The following is a 17,702-nucleotide window of genomic DNA, read 5'->3' on the forward strand; positions in this document are numbered from 1 at the left end:
GAGCCCATTGCCTCTCAGCCTCCCTTCCAGCAACTCTGTTCTAGCCACACCGACCTCACTGACCTACCTCAGCTCTCCACTCAAACACCCTTCCCTTGTGCCGTCCTCCCCAGCCGTCCTCCTTAAAATGATGAGCCCTCCCAGGCCTATTTAGTCCCCTGTCCCTGCTCCACTTTTATCCATAGCACCTATCACCTTCAAAAATATAATGTATTTATTTTTAGTATTTTGTAAATATAAGCTTTATAAAGGTAGGGATTATTTATGTTATTCATGATAAATTCCCACTGATGCCTGCTAGATGCTCAGTAAACATCTATCGAATGAATGAATGGAAAGGACATGAAATATACACTTCAGAAACACTGAAACTCCTCCTCAGTCAGAAAATTCAAAATCCCTGACAAACTCCATAAGGTTTACATTTTTCCTGAACTTAAAACCCTAGAATTCTAAAACTTACCACAGCATAGGAGAAGAGGAAAATAGTATCCAGCGTTCCAAGGAAAAGGGTGGCTTCCTCTGCACTGGGAAACAAATGGTTGCTGCTCCAGATCTACAGAAATACAACAAGAACAAGTCAATTCTTGTTGGTATCTGTCAATGCTTTGTTTCTCAAATCCTCTTCACAAACACTTTGAAAAGATCAGTAATGGCAAAGACCAACTTTTTTTTTTTTTGAGACAGAGTCTCGCTCTGTCACCAGGGTTAGAGTGCGGTGGTGTCATCATAGCTCACTGCAACCTCCAACTTGGGGCTCAAGTAAGCCTCCTCTGCTAGCCTCCCAAAGTGCTAGGATTTATAGGCATGAGCCACTGGGTCGGGCCTAAAAACCTATTTTACTTCAAATGCATTCAGAAAGTTCTTAACTAGTGTACTTATGTCTTTTCTTTTTTTTTTTGCTTTTATTATTTTTAATTTACACATAATAAATGTACACACTTGTGGGGTACAGTGTGGTATCTTGATACATGTATACAATGTGTAATGATAAATTGGTAATTAGCATATCCATCACCCCAAACATTTATCATCAAAATGCTCAAATGCTAATGACTAAGTCAAGTAAGTGAGAAAGCTGGAGAGTAAGTATAAAAGTAGATATTTAGAAGAAATAAATTCTGATTATAATCTTTTTTTTTTTTTTTTTTTTGAGACAGAGTCTCACTCTGTTGCCCGGGCTAGAGTGCTGTGGCGTCAGCCTAGCTCACAGCAACCTCAAACTCCTGGGCTCAAGCGATCCTTTTGCCACAGCCTCTCCAGTAGCTGGGACTACAGGCATGTGCCACCATGCCCAGCTAATTTTTTATATATATATATATATATATATATATTTAGTTATCCAGATAATTTATTTCTATTTTTTTTTTTTTAGTAGAGACGGGGTCTGGCTCTTTCTCAGGCTGGTCTCAAACTCCTGACCTCAAGCGATCCGCCTGCCTCGGCCTCCCAGAGTGCTAGGATTACAGGCGTGAGCCACCGCGCCCGGCTTCAGCCCATACATGTTATAGGGTTTTGTGCTGTGCTGGTGGGACTATACTAAGCTACCACACTTGCTAGAGGTTGAGGTACTTCCTGTGTACATACTAAAAAGGTTTCCTAAATGAGAAATGTTTACAACAGCTGAGGGCTATGCACGAGGACAGGGGAGCCCACTAACACAGAAGGGCCTCCTCAGGGCAGTGAGCAGAGGGCGAGGTAAAGGCTGACTTCTGTCCTTTGCATAAGGTGAGTGCTACAGGTTTATGTGCAAATCTACTAAGCTTACTTAGCTTAGTAGCTGTGGATGAGGTTGAGATGGAATGTTCAAGACACCTTAAATCTTGCTTCCTTCTTCTGGAGATAAGTTTAGATTCTCTTGCACTATTATCATGGAAGAACTGTACAAATTTTTGTTTATTATTTCAGCCGAGTTAATCTCAAATAATAGATCCAACCTCTTATTATCTATAAACAGATTTTATGTTCTTATGTTCACTTACTATTTTCAACATTTGTTCATGTCAGTGGAATCCATATAAATTCTCAAGGTACACAGACTGTCTGCTCAATTCTTCCTGTAAGGCACCTACTATAGCTATGCATAAAAATGAAAGCTATAATAAGTACTTTTTGAGGATACTATTCAGAGTACTTAAGAAATGTTTAACAACATATATAAGCAAAATGTTTTTTAGAGTTCAGACTAATATACTTCTGGTTCTAAGAACCTTTTCCACTTTGGACAAGAAAAAAGGTCTCAAAGGTAAGCTAGAGTTACACACCGTTACAGACCCAAAAAAGCATAGGATGAGTGGGAAGTACACGGCACCCTAACCATTTCACTCCCAGCAGCAGGCCTCAGGAAGAAAAACACCTGCATTTAAAGTGTAAAGAAAGGGGCTGGGTGTGGTGGTGATGCCTGTAATCTTAGAACTCTGGGAAGCCAAAGTGGGAGGATTGCTTGAGGCCAAGAGTTTGAGAGTAGCCTGAGCAAGAGGGAGACCCTATTGCTACAAAAAATAGAAAAAATTAGCTGGGTGTGGTGGTGGGGTGCACCTGTAGTCCCAGCTACCCAGGAGGCTGAGGCAGGAGAATTGCCTGAGCCCAGGAGTTTGAGGTTTCTGTGAGCTGTGATGACACCACTGCACTCTAGCCAAGGCAACAGAGAGAGACCCTGTCTCAAAAAGAAAACCATATTGCTATTTTGCCACATGAAACAATAAAAAGTAAAAAAATAAATAAATAAATAATAAAAAAGAAACCAAAAACTAAAAATAAAGTGTAAAGAAAGGAATAGAAAGTCAGCACAGCTCTCCATGAGGGCAGGTATATAAGGAAACACAAAGACCTTCAGGGCAGGTCAGAATTTTACATCTACACAACAAATCTACCCAAACTACTTAATGTGTAGTTCTAAGAAACCAGAATGGTGAAACCTATTTTAGCAGCAATCAAGAGTTAAGTAAATAAACAAGTACCTGAGCAGAAAAGCTAATGCACATTCAATAAGAGCTAACAATGTGACATGGTTCCTGACAGAAAAGTTACCAAGACAGGCCTGAGACTGCTCTCCTTAGAAAGTACTGCTTGTAAGGTTGGCCCTGGCTGGCATCTGGGAACCTGGATTTCCAGAGGGTTCCCACCATGCCCTAACAAGTGTGGCTCAGTGTGCCTACACTGTTTGTACACACAACGTGGTTTATGGCAAACCCCTGCTTTCCTTCTGAAAGCCTGGAATTTCCATACAAGCCAGTCAGAGGGTGCCTGTGTGACCAGCCCCAACAAAAACCCAGGGCACCAAGTCTCTAATGAGCTTCCCTGATAGACGACATTTCACATGTGCTGTCACAGCCTGTTGCTGAAAGAATTCAGAGTCATGACTCCACTGGGAGAGGACTCTTGGAATCATGTGCAAGGTTTCCTCCAGACTTCACACCTTGGGCACCTTTTCCCTTTGCTGATTTTACTTTGAATTCTTTCGCTGTAATAAATCACAGCTGTGAGTGCTAAACACTGAGTCCTGAGAGTTCTCCTAGTGAACCAGCAAGCCTGGGGGTGAGACCGCCCCAGTCACCTTAAAAACAAAGGTAGCCTCAGGCAGTATAACCAGTAATTTAGTGCCTAAATTCTATCCTGTTTTTCTGTATATTGGTCAGACTGTACCTGAAATACCACATTTAGTGTTCAGTGTCACTAAGCTACAGCTGAAGGAGCCAGGGATGTTTTGCCTAAACAAGAGAAACTTAGAGAGACAGGTAAGCATTTTCTCTAAAGAACTGAATAAAAATGTAAGTATCCACCTTAGAAAACAATGAGTTTCTTTTCCCTAGAAATATTTTTTTTCTTCTTTGCAAAGCAACTATGTTAGACCCCTAGAAATATTAAAGCAGAAGCTGGAAGATTATATTTCAATAGTAACAAAGAAAGATTCTATCCTAGCTAGGAGGTTAGGGTGCATGACCTCTCTAAGGCCACTTCCATCTTTAAGATTTGTGATTCTAAATAAACAGTCTAATGAGTCAGTTAACCGTCATTTAGAATCAAGTCTAAAATCTAGCCCTCTAGTCCCAATATCTTTCCTTTTAAAAGTTCCTGATAACTTAAATTCCAGAAAAATTGCACAGAAGCACTAGAATGAAAGCTCTAAGAAAATAGGCTCTTTTTTTTAAATCTCTTAGGCTGTTTTTTTGTATCCTCAGTGCCTTACACTGTTTATGTAAGAGAGATACTCAAGAAGTAATTGATTGAGTATCTTATTCACATTTTGGGAGGATATTCAAACAATCTTCAAACCTATGTCAACTTTGAATTGGTCCAAACAAGGGAAATATTTTTAAGACTATTAATAGGATAGCTATAATTCCACGTAAGTAGAACTTGAGAAATGTGGTGAAGACTGAGTGGGGTGGATGTGCGTGCTGAGAAAGGGCACTGTAAAGGATGCATCTCTGTGCCAAACAATCATCAACGAATTTTCTTGGTCCATAATGAAAATAAGGAACCGTGATATACACTCCCTGACTTCAAAGTGCTTAAGCAAGATACAAACAAATGAAACAATGAGAAAATATTCAAATACTGAGACATTACACTATTACAGTGTGCAAAACTTCAGGAAAGAGAAAAATCAGTAGAAGCTGAAAAAAATGGCACTTTATCTTGACACAAAGGGAAAGGCAAATTTAGGTAGATGGAAAAAGGCAAAAGAGCATGTAAAAGATAATGAGTAGGGGGCATGGGCAATATATATAACCTGAACTTTCGTACCGCCATAATAAGCTGAAATAAAAAAAACAAAAAAAAAGATGATGAGCAAAATCTCAAGACAGAAATGAGCACAGTACTTGGGAAACTCAATGAAAAAATAGCCTCGCCAGGTCTGTGTGATTCCAAGACAGAGAAAAGCAAGCTGGCTGGATAGGTAAAATGGCCTGCGTTGGAGCAGGCTTTGAAATTGGTAGAATAGTTTGGATCTTATGCCATAGGAAACAGTAAGACATGTCAAGAGTCCTAAGCAGGTAAATACTATTAAAAAAAAAAAAAAGAACTTAAGAAGAATTCAGGGGTGGGTATGGTCCCCTTCTTAAATCCATCCCCACACTTCTGCTTACCTCGACAGGCAGTTCAGCTGACGTGTTAAAAGCACTTGGGGTCCACTGCTCAGAGATACTGACTTTGACATTGCTAAATGTTTTTCTTGAAGCATGGAGCAATGAATAACTGCAAAATAGAAGAAATACAGCTGAAGGAATAGAAAAGAAAACAGCACTCAATAAAATTACAGAAACATGTCCATTTGTTTTGTTCAATTTTAAAATTCTTCTCTTAAAAAAAAAAAAAGAAAAAGTACTGCTTTGTAAGAACTATCAATTGAGACAGTCTCTGCACTAAGCAAAAGAAAAAAATACCAGTCATCTTCATTGTGAGTCCATGCTCACTCATTACTTTCCTGGAACTAGAAGATGGATTTGTGACTGATCCGAACTCACTTTAACTCACGGTTGCAATTCTGTGAAAATTTTAAGTCTGTAGCAACCACTGGTCACTCAATGCGTTTGCCATTCAAGTAGCTTTTTCCTTGGGTCCTTACCTTTTCCTTATCTAGATGCCTGCCCCCACCCCTCATAAATGGAGAGCCCCTAAACCAAGCATCTAAAATTACATACCAACTCTTACATAATTAGATAACCATTTTCCTAGGTTTTGCCTTAAAAAAAAAAAAAAAAAAAAAGAACATCACATTTGTGGTACCTTCAATAAGGATTAATAAGAAGATCTACTCAGCAAAAATACCAAAATAATTGAGTAACAGGATTACATATAACTTGCCCCTAACACCAATGGCCTGATGTATGTTTTTTTTGTTTTGAGACAGAGTCTCACTCTGTTGCCCAGGCTAGAGTGAGTGCCGTGGCGTCAGCCTAGCTCACAGCAACCTCAAACTCCTGAGCTCAAGCGATCCTCCTGTCTCAGCCTCCCGAGTAGCTGGGACTACAGGAATGTACCACCATGCCCGGCTAATTTTTTCTATATATATTTTTAGCTGTCCATATCATTTCTTTCTATTTTTAGTAGAGATGGGGTCTCGCTCTTGCTCAGGCTGGTCTCGAACTCCTGAGCTCAAACGATCCGCCCACCTCGGCCTCCCAGAGTGCTAGGATTACAGGCGTGAGCCACCGCGCCCGGCCTGATGTATGTTATGTTACTAAAGAGAACACACAGGACTACAGAATCACAAACACGGACGATTTCTTTGGTCACATTGACTAGTTAGGCAACGGCTGCTAACATTCAGGCATCCCGCAGGAGTTAACCGAGTTCCTTATAGTTGCCTCACACCACCTTTATTGCTCAGAGGGGCACAGGGCATTCTTGAATGTGCATATCCTTTGTTCTCAAGCCTCTGGTTTTAACAAATAGAGGACTTTACATTAGATCAGGGCTTCTCAACCTCCACACCATTGATATTTTGGGCCAAAAGATTCTTTGCTGTGGGGGGCTATCCTGTGCATGGTAAGATATTTAGCAGCATCCCTTGTCTCTCCCCACATCGTGACAACCACAAATATTTCCAGACGCTGCCAAATGTCCCCTGGAGGGCAAAACAGCCCTTGAGAACTGCTAAAGTACAACAGAAGGAATAACTAGTCATTTCATCATAAGCCTATGCCCATCAGCGCATTAGACACTTACCATGAAATATCTCTCTCAAAAGAAAAAAATAAAACAAGAGAGCAGTTTTAGCAATCTGCTTACCTGAAGAAGGTGAGCAGGAACACAACAACATGATGATGGCTGAACCGGGAAAGCAGAGTTCCTCTCTGAAAAATACTTGGCCAGGCCATGTTCTTCTGGACCTTCCTCCTCACTTTTGATCTTAAAGTTTGGACAGTGAATGATTTACATCATTTCTTCTTTCTGGAAAGATAAAACACATTATTAATATTATTCAAAATAGGCAGATTATTCAAAAACTGAATTAATGAGATTTATGACCAGTCAACATATAATCAGGCCTTAGGAAAAAAAACTCACAGGCCATTTGACACCAGAAAACTGGATTGATGATTATATTTTATAGCTATTAGCTAATCCTAAAAATAAAACAAAAAAAAAAAACCTTGACAAAAGACTATCATAGGGCCGGGCGCGGTGGCTCACGCCTGTAATCCTAGCACTCTGGGAGGCCGAGGCGGGTGGATCGCTCAAGGTCAGGAGTTTGAGACCAGCCTGAGCGAGACCCCGTCTCTACTAAAAATAGAAAGACATTATATGGACAACTAAAAATCTATATAGAAAAAATTAGCCGGGCATGGTGGCGCATGCCTGTAGTCCCAGCTACTCGGGAGGCTGAGGCAGTAGGATCGCTTAAGCCGAGGAGTCTGAGGTTGCTGTGAGCTAAGCTGACGCCACGGCACTCACTCTAGCCTGGGCAACAAAGTGAGACTCTGTCTCAACAAAAAAAAAAAAAAAAAAAAGACTATCATAGAAAGAACTCTCTTACAAACTGATAAAAAAATCACTAATTTTTACAGAAAAATGAGTACAGGTAACAAACAGACAACTCAGAAGAAATGAAATGACTATTAAACTTAAGAAATAAAAGTTCCAGGCTGCATGTGATGGCTCATTTCTGTAATCCCAGTACTTTAAGAGGCTGAGGCAGGAGGATCACTTGAGGCCAGGAGTTTAAGACCAGCCTAGGCACCTTGTCTCTACAAATAATAAGAAAAATTAGCCAAGCACGGTAGCATGCACCTGTAGTTCTAACTACTAGGGAGGCTGAGGTTCTTTCATAGCTCACTGTAACTTCAAACTCCTGGGAAGAGGCTCAAAGAAAAGTTCAAAGTTATAGTGAGCTATGATAGAGCCATGATACTCTAGCCTGGGTGACAGAGCCAGACCCTGTCTCAATCAATCAATCAATATTATTTTAGCCATTGATCTGCCCGGAATTAATCCCAAATCAGTAGAATATAGCTAATTTCATATTTCATTTTACAATCATTCTTCCTGAAAAATGTTAACAAAATTACAAGCAGAGTAAGATTATAAAATTCCACTCGCAAAATGTAAATAAACTTTCTGTCTGTACTTCCAGGAAGTCACAAAAACAAGAGCTATTAGTGTGGCTACCAACTTTACCTCCATCCTGAAAATGAAACATGAAACCCAAGTGGAACAACTCAAAGCTTTAACCATTCTCTATAAATCAAAGCTCTTTGAACATATACTTCAGAGAGTATAGGATACAAAATTCAATAATTTATCAGGTAAAATAATAATTCCAAAAAGGTATGCACCAACAGATAGAGATTACATTGTTTTGGCAATAATAGTTGCATAATTCAGGGCTGTACAGTGATAGTAATAGCTTTAAATGACTAATAAGATATTTGAGACCATGTGGATACAGTTTCTAAACAGACCACCTTTTCCTAAGCTGCAGTGGTAAAGGAGAAAAGGCTTAATAAGTACGTTGGAAAAATAGTTTCAAATATTCACCTGGTGTGGGCAGAATGCCATTTAAGCTAAATAGTATCATAACATTTGGTCCTATGTAATTACGATAATTAATAATACCTTGCACATATATCCTATATATCACAGAAGTCATTTCCAATCATCTGTGAGCTAAGGGGCTCTGGGGTACACAGGAGTTTCTGCCTAGTCTGAATCCATCAAACACACCCAACTTTCTGAAGACCACTCTCTTTCCTGTTCTAAAGACAGACTGAACAAATGTCTAACATTTTTTGAGCACGTGTAAATGCTGGTATAATAAAGCCAAATTTCATGTCAGTGTTTCTGAATTCACAGTAGCTTGTCATTTAGTATTTTCTCAATCAAGGAATTTTTTTTCAAGCCTACAGCACCCAATATTACCAAGCAGTATCCAATCAAGTACTAACTAGACCCAACCCTGCTTAGCTTCCTAGATCACCCCAGATCAGGCGTGTTCAGGGTGGTATGGCTGTAGACTTAATCAAAGCATACTCAATACACAACTTCCACCTGATAGTTGATAATGACGACAATTAGTTTCTTTAACATTACAGTATTTTTTATCAACAAATAACAATTGTACATACTTATCACATACAACAGGATTTTTTTTTTGGCGGGGGCGGAGACAGAGTCTCACTATGTTGCCCAGGCTAGAGTGCCGTGGTGTCAGCCTAGCTCACAGCAACCTCAAACTCTTTGGGCTCAAGCAATCTTTCTGCCTCAGCCTCCCGAGTAGCAGGGACTACAGGCATGTGCCACCATGCCCAGCTAATTTTCTCTATATATTTTTAGTTGTCCAGCTAATTTCTTTCTATTTTTAGTAGAGATGGGGTCTCGCTCTTGCTCAAGCTGGTCTTGAACTCCTGACCTCCAGTAATCCTCCTGCCTCGGCCTCCCACAATGCTAGGATTACAGGCGTGAGCCACCGCACCAGGCCAGGATGTTTTAAAATATATACATATTGCGGAATGGCTCAATCAAGCTAATTAACATATGCATTACCTCACACATTGTTTGTGGTGAGAACACTTAAAAATCTCTCTTTCAGCAATTTTCAAAATATGGTACATTGTTATTAACTACAGTCATCATGTTGTACAATAGATCTCTTGAATTCATTCCTCCTGTCTATCTGAAATTTTGTATCCTTTAACATCTCCCTAACTTCCCTGTAAGAATTCTCTTTAAAAAAAATCTTTGTTAAAAATAAGATCCTTGCCATCAAATAAGATCCAGAACCACTGAGTCACCTTCTACTTTCCAAAGCAAGCTCATGATCTCTAACTCATGATTCTGTGGTGAAGCTTTTTCAATCCTAGAAGACCATCCATTAAAGATGATACTTTCCAGAATGGAACACAGTATTGTGCAATCAATGCTGAAAAAAGGCAACTTCATAGGACAGCAACATGTCCAGGTAGAAGGCAATCTCACCCTATTCAAAGCTGCTTTGGGATATAAAATTTCCCTAAATTATTATTCCTAAAATTTCACTTTCTAGAGATATTTAGAGTTCAATGCAAGCCAAATATAGTAAGCTTTTAAAGCTGCCTTGTATTAGGAGCACTCTGAAGAAAGCCTGCTGCAAAGTGGAAATGGGAGCGACTGGTAGGAAAAGAAAGGACATACATAAAGCCACCTCAGGCCCACTCTGCTCCGTCCATCTCATCCGCCCTATCTGCCCACCCAACTCACCCCAGCCATTTTGACCACGCTCTCTGGAAACCCATATATGTGGTTAAGACACTCTACATCCTTACCAGATTCCTGGCTGTCCCCTGAGGCCTCTCAGGGAGAAGCAATCTTTCCTCCCCCGACCTACATGCCTCAAGGACACAAGAGGTCCATGTCCTCCTTGTTCCTCGTGGCCATTTTCAAATCTTTTTCCTCCTTGCAAAACCCCAGCTTCTTTCAAACTCATGCCCTGGGCTTTGCTGCCTGCTGCCCACTCCCAGATGTCATGGGCTCATCTCCCCAGCCTGCCCCTTCTGCTGTCACCTGCCCTCCCATCCAGCAGCCAGGGAGATACACTTACTCCCAGCTTCTCTGTTCCAGTTCTCTTCATCACCAAACCTTCTGTATCCCTCAGTCAAAACCCGCTCCAAGGCCGAAACCTGGTCCTTGTCATCACCTCCCAAAGCCAGATTCCAAACACCCTCCCTCCTTTCCCTGCACTCCACACCCAACAGTCATTTCACCTCAACACGGCTCCCAATCAGTAACCTCAATGTTTCCATTATTCATCCCCTGCCTCTTGTCCTCATTTCCTTTCTTACGAATTTAAAGTCTGTCCTGTCTCCCTTGCCTCTGTCCTCCTTCCCAGTAACCAAGCAGCTAAGTTTTGCCAGAGAAAAATCACACAAGCAGGCTGGTTTCACATTTTAGATTCAAAACCACAAACCTCAATGGGCACGCAACACTGCCCAGCAAGCCTACTTCCCTAATAATTTTGCTTTCTCAACCTCTGAGACAGCTGTTTCACAGTTCTCCTTTTAAACTTCAAACAACTTTCTCTCCTTCACCTAGTACCATGCCTTTATGCCAGTGACTCCCAGATTCATGGCTCTAGCTCAGATGCTCCAGGTTCCAACTGACCACCTGATATCCCTCCATGGATCCAAAACAGAACAGTTCATTTCTCCTTCGAAATCTACCCCCTCCCCCCGTATTCCCCACCGCAGTAAAGGGTACTGCCTCCTGCCTAGTCTGCCAAGGTAACTAGGAGATATCCTTTATTTTTTTTTTTCTTTCAGCTTCCATATCCAACCTATCACTAAGTCCAGTCCTTTTCACCTCCAAAATAAAATCCAAATCCACCCACCTCTCTCCACCACCACTGCCACCAGCCTAAGATAAAGCACCAGCATTTCCCAACTGCCTAATGTGACAGCCACCAGCAGGGTTTCACCATTTCCATGTCTACCCCACCCCAACTCAGTCTCCACCCACCAGCCAGAAATATATCTTCAAACATAAATCGGCCCCTGCTTAAACCCTTTGCTGGCTTCCCAAGACTCAGATAAAAACAGACTCTTTGCCAGGGCCTTCAAAGCCTGTCTAACCTGGCCCTCTGCAGGCAAACAGGACTGCTGAGGGTTGGGGGACAGCATCTGACAGCTGAGCTGGTAGAAGGAGGCTACAGATGGAGGAGAGGACTGCCTGGGCCCAGGACTGAATTGGAGAGGTTCGTTTTTGCGTGTTTTCATGTCTTTTATTAATTTTCAATTGGTAATATATGCATAAGGTAGAAAATTCAAAAGACAGTAAAGTCTCCCTCCCCTGTTCTCAGTCCACCCTGTTCCCCTCCTACCAGTTTCTTTCATTCCTTGACCAATGTGTACCTCTGCACATGTGCCAGGTTAGAGCCACACACACACACACACACACACACACATAAAGATAGCACATAGCACACAGTATTGATTATGCATCTTTTTTTCCTTCACTTATCAGAGGTTCAAGGTTCATCCGTATCAGCACCTACAGAGCTGCCACACTCTTCTGAACATATGCCCGGTCTTCTAGGCATGAACAAATATTGAGATATTTAACCGATCCCCCACTGTGCAGCTGCATGGCTCCTAATCCTTTGCCAGGCCACGTGGTGAGGAGCTAGCCTGGCTCCTTTCTACTTTGCCCACCCACCTCCCAACCTCCCATCACTCCTCCATGCTCACCACTACCTCCCCACGCTTGATCCCCCTCCTGTCCCTGTCCCTGAGCCCACCAAGCCCTCTCTCACATGGGGCCTTTGTGTCTGCTGTTCCACAGGAGAAATGCTTTTCTCCTGGTTCTTAGCAAATGGCTTGCTTCCTGGCTTGTCACTGAAATGTCACCCCCTACAGTGGCCTGCCCTGACCACCCTATCTAAAATGATCTCCCTCAGTTACTATCTCTTTCATCTCTGTTTCTTTCCTTCAGAATATTTCCCTCAATATAATTGTCTGGTTTCACTGTTTACATGTTTTTATGTTCATCCATAAAAGCAGCGGCTTTCTCTATCCTAAATGCATAGCTATATCCCCAGGACCTAGCAGGGCATTTAGCATGATCAATAAAGGTTTCTGAATGAATAAATTCATTGACTGATAGCTGAACTCTGAATGCTTACGAGGTGCCAGGCATTGTGCTAGGTACTTGCCATGCATTATCGAATTTAGTTGTCCCAACATTTTAACAGATGAGAAAACCAGATATTAGAAAGTAATCTCTCATGAGATGAAGTACGCATTCAAACCTAGCTCTGACTCTAAATCCTATGTTATATAGTGTAAGAGGAAAGATTAAGATTGAAAACATCCCAAACTAAGTAAAACACAGTAATTATTAATGGAACTATCACACCTTAAACTTAGAGGTATACATCCGGGATGGGGGGAAAGCCCACCTTATTGGTAACAGTGGTTCTCTTACACACTTAAATGAGAAGGGCACTAGCAGGGCAATTACCTCACTCAGACTTCAGTTTTTACATCTGCAATAAAAAGATTATGTGTATTCAAAGTGTAAAGAGGTAGGTGGGAAATTATTAAATGGGTAGTTGAGTTCACCATTTTTACAGTACTGTGTATGTTGTAATTTAGTATCTTAATGCTCAACACTGACACAGGTATCTTTTTGATCCCATGTTATCTCATTTGAAGCCCTTTACTTGTACCACATAAATCCTTTGTATTCAAAACTCAAGTCTTCCTGTACCTTTTCTCTCTTCTTAAACTGTCTCAGTACCACAGATGTGAATACCCAACATTTATCTGTAAAATTCTTTTGTCTTATTCCAGGATTCCAAAAACCACATTCTTCCTACTTGTTTTTGAACATGTTCCAAAGACAACTAGTTTTGAAGATAAAACTCTGTCCCTCTTCTAGACAATGGACTTATAATCAAATTAATGGTCACTGCAGTGACATCTTATCATTGATGTACAGGAAGAAATCAAAACCTTTAACAATGCACTTGCTCCTCACAGCTAGTGAGCAACAAGACATTGCACAGACTTTTTTTTTATGAAGCACTGTTTCCAGGTCATTTTCTTATGCAGAGACTGGAAATCAAAGATTAATAGAAGAATGGTGTCATTCAAGGGACCCCAAAGAGGCATTAAAGTTCAAGTTGGAATCCAAGACCCTCCACTTAATTAACTTTTTTGGACCTCAATTTCCTCGGTTAAGGATTAAACGAGATAATTTACATGGAGTTCTTAGTTTAGAGCCTAGTATACAGAAAACATCCAACAAATTAGAAAGAAATAGCACCAACGTACTGTGGACATTCCTTTCAACATGTTACATACACACACATATATATGTACATATTTATGTGAAGGTAGAAATAAAACTGTGGACAAAGAAGATAGCAATTAAGAGTCAAAGTCTGCTCACCCCGGGAACTATTTTTGTCCTTATAAACATTTCAGTAAAGGTCACCGCGAGATCGCCTACAATCTTATATTTCAGGAAATACAAAAAAAACCCCGGGGGCCTTTTCTCATTATTCCCTATCAAAACTCAGAATAAACAGAACGCACGCTGCAAATAATACTGAGGGAATGCCGAACAAGTAGTTTAACCAAACAGCTCGATTGAGATCATGGTACTCGCCAAAAAACAAAACCTGTTACTCCACTAAGACCATTCTCCCTTTTTGACCTCTGTACCTTTTTTCCAAAGAGCTTATCCAGGTGAAGCATCCTTTCACCTGGCCTAAATGGTACGCTCTTTTCTTGTTAAATCAAAATCTCCCAGACTCAAAGACCGGCCGGCGTGCTGGACGGCCGAGGGCACAAAGCCTCAGCCGCCGCGTGGGCTCGGGCGGGCCGCCGGGTCTCCCGGAGGGCCCGTCCCCTCCTCCCGTCCCCTTCCCGCCGCAGTCCTCGCAGACCCCGCAGCGCCGGGCGGCCGCGCGGAGCAGCCCAAGCCCGAAGCGCGGGGTGGAGGGGAGCGAACAGCCGGCCGACCCTGCCCACCGCTCCCACCCACCCGCAGCCGCCACCTCCATCTCTGCACCGCCCTCCCGCCCCGCGCAGCCCCTCAGACGCGCCCCCTGTCCCCAGCCGGGCTCCGGCCCACGCCCCGCGGCTTGTGCACCCGAGACTCACAGTGGTCGCCGTGCTCCCGCCTGCCGCTCCGCTCGCCAGGTCCGCTCAGGTCCGCTCGGCTCCGCTGCCCGCCGGCCCAGCCGCCACCTCAGCCCCGGCGCCGCGGCCAGGGTTTCCGGCCGCTCACGTGACTGCCCGCCCCGCGGCACGCCGGGAGCTGTAGTCCGCCGGCGGCTCCACCTGTGCGCCGCCAGGGCGGGCCCGGGAGCCGGCTGCTGTGGGGGCGCCGCCGGCAAGGTCCCCGGGGAGAGAGAAGATAGACTTTAGGGAGCACTGATGTATAGATCTTTTTTTCAAAATATTGTTATTCCTTTGTTTGTTTTTGTAGAAAGTAACATGCAACTGAGTGTGCTACTGACCTGCCTAAACTTTAGGGTTTTGTTTAATGAAATGCAATTGCCCAGCAGGCAGGGCCTTTAGTCTGCCAGTATCATTCACGGCAGCCTCAAGCAAAAATTAAAGACTTTACAACACGGGTCTCTAAAGAAGGGTGCTCTGCCCTCCTGGGCTCTCTTTCAACTGTTGGGGAAATATAATTAAAAAAAAATTCTCCCGGCCAGTCGCAGTGGCTCACGTCTGTAATCCTAGCACTCTAGGAGGCTGAGGCAGGAGGATTTGAGGCCAGGAATTGGAGACCAGCCTGAGTAAGAGTGAGACCCCATCTCTACAAAAAATAGAAAAATTGGCGGGGCATGGTGATGGCACGGGCCTGTGGTCCCAGCTACTGGGGAGGCTGAGACAGGAGAATGGCTGGAGCACGAGAGTTCGAGGTTGCAGTGAGCTGTGATGAGGCCCCTGCACTCCAGCCTGGGTGCCAGAGTGAGACCCCCAACTCCAAAAAGAAGGAAAAAAAAAATCTTCTAGCTCAGAAAAGCTCCACAAAGGTAGTAGAGAAAGCAAATAGTTTTATTATTGAATAAGCATTGAACCAGAATGGGATGCGCATCACAGGCAATGTGCTGCGCTTGCAAAGACAGAAAGGAACCTCACCCCCTTGTGTAGCCCAGTGGATACATTACATACATGTTTTCAAGATAGGCAGTCACTAGTCCTCAAATAAGAGGACTTGACAACACTTTTTGTCACACATAGTTCCTCCTAACTTTACCACAGTGATTGTGGAGACCGCTTAGATTGTTTTTTTCTAGAGAAGAAACAAACTTCTCCTATCTTTACAGCAGGAGGTAGTGTTGCAAAATGGAGGAAGGTGTCCACCAAGTGACGCTGTTTGGCTCCCACGGGAACTGGGAGACAGGGACACTAACTCCCTTCATGTTTGTATTTCAAAAAGATCGCTCACAGGTCCTTTGCAGACACATTTCTGTGTTGTGAGACTGGTGAGAGGCTTACTTAGCCATTATAAAGATTTACATACATTTGAGAAAGACAGACAAATTTTGAAAGAAAAGGGAGGGTAGGGAGAAGTCTCTTCCCTTATTTTCAATGGGGCAATTAAGCTCTTATTTTTCATTTGTTTTTGCCTCTACAAAACACAAGGTAGTTTTGTCTCTAGCCATGCACGGGTGTGGCTGAGGAACTGTGATGTCAGGGTTGTAACAGGGGTAAAGGTCTGAAAGGACGAAGAAATGTTTCATGGATTGTCTCTTTAAAACCCCTCCCTTTGGGGAATTAAAATTGCATTCCTTCCCAAGGCCAGTGATCAAAGGTGCAGAAAAATCTTTTTGCTGATTGTTTTCTATTATTTTAAACCATAGGAGATGACTCAGAAAAATTGTCCAGACAAGGGTCATAAGATTGTCCTCACCAGAGATAACCCAAGACCAAAACTGATTGTAGTTAAGCAACAATAGCCTGACACCACAGCATGTGACACCACTCATGTAGACCGGAGCTGGACCACCAAAAACTCCCCTTTTAAAAGCCCTGTTTTTCTGCTTAAAGGCAGGATGGTGGTCTTTGAGATGGTAGTCTGCCGCCCTCCTCATTTTCCTTTTTCCTCAAACTACTTGTCCTCATTCTTCATTTTCATTGGTTTGGCCTTGGGGACAAGTACCAAGCTTTCAGTAACAGGGTGAGCAAAACTAAAACAGCCAGACATGTCACTTTTATTCTTAAAAATATATCATGAGACTCCGTTTCTATTTTAAAAGAAAAAAAAGTCCAACGAAGTGGCTCATGCCTGTAGTCCTAACACTTTGGGAGGCCGAGGCAGGAGGATTGCTTAATGCCAGGAGTTTGAAATTGGTCTGAGCAGCATAGTGAGACTCTGTCTCTATTTTTTAAAAATAAATAATTAATTAAAAATAATGAAAATAAAAATATATTGTGGAATATTTTTTAGCCTTAAAAAAGAAGAAAATTCTGACACATGCTACAACATAGATGAACCTTGAAAACATGCTAAGTGAAATATGAAATAACTTACACACAAAAGGACAAATACTGTATAATTCCACTTAAATGAAGTACCTAGAATAGACATAAGCATAGAGACAGAAAATAGTATGATAGTTGCTAGGGGCTGGCGGGAAGAGGAAATGGGGAGTTGTTTAATGTAGTTAACTTGTGTAGAGTTTCAGTTTGTAATGATGAAAAAGTTCTAGAGATAGATGGTGTTGGTTGCAAAACAATGTGTTTAATGCCATTGAATTGTATACTTACAGGTGGTAAAAAATAGTGAAATGTATGTGTGTATGTATGTTAACAAACCCATAAAGGAAGTGTTTTCCTAGACTTAGTTGCTCACCACACAGAAAGCCAGTTACTGAGACAATTAGGATTGTCAAGGAAGAAAGGAAGTTTATTGTGAAGGACATCAACTGGGAGGCAGAAGGACTGCCTAAAATCCACCTCTCCAACTGATAGGGTCGAGGGTTTGTAGAGGTGAAATGAATAATGTATGAAGTGAGTAAGCATCAATACATGTTTGGGGTGTCATGTCAGGTACTCAAGCGCAGTGAGAAATCACACTGGCATGTACATTGCATGACCAAAAACTGGTGGATAAGCCCCTCCCAGAGTATTTAGTAGTATAACGAATGAGGCATTAATATTGGTCATCCTTTTGGTCTTGTGCCCATGCAGGTTGGGGGAGTAGGTGCCTCAGCAGGTCCTTGGGCTAGATTTGTGGTGGAATGCCACTTATCTAGCCTT

General features: G+C 42.3%; 1 protein-coding gene across 1 annotated transcript in view; it reads right to left on the bottom strand.

Moving 5' to 3' along the window:
- The window catches only part of SLC37A3 (solute carrier family 37 member 3), a 39,327-nt gene extending 24,679 nt beyond the window's left edge, over window positions 1-14,648 (bottom strand). The window contains exons 1-4 of the mRNA XM_069461446.1: window positions 14,589-14,648; window positions 6,739-6,900; window positions 5,094-5,202; window positions 464-556 (exon numbers count right to left, since the gene is read on the bottom strand). Of these exons, the coding sequence (XP_069317547.1) occupies window positions 464-556; window positions 5,094-5,202; window positions 6,739-6,827 (291 nt within the window). The 5' untranslated portion in view covers window positions 6,828-6,900; window positions 14,589-14,648. The remainder of the gene's footprint in view (window positions 1-463; window positions 557-5,093; window positions 5,203-6,738; window positions 6,901-14,588) is intronic.
- Between the last annotated feature and the right edge of the window lie 3,054 nt (window positions 14,649-17,702).

This window comes from Eulemur rufifrons, chromosome 29 (genome assembly GCF_041146395.1).
Source record: "Eulemur rufifrons isolate Redbay chromosome 29, OSU_ERuf_1, whole genome shotgun sequence".
Lineage (NCBI taxonomy): Eukaryota > Metazoa > Chordata > Mammalia > Primates > Lemuridae > Eulemur > Eulemur rufifrons.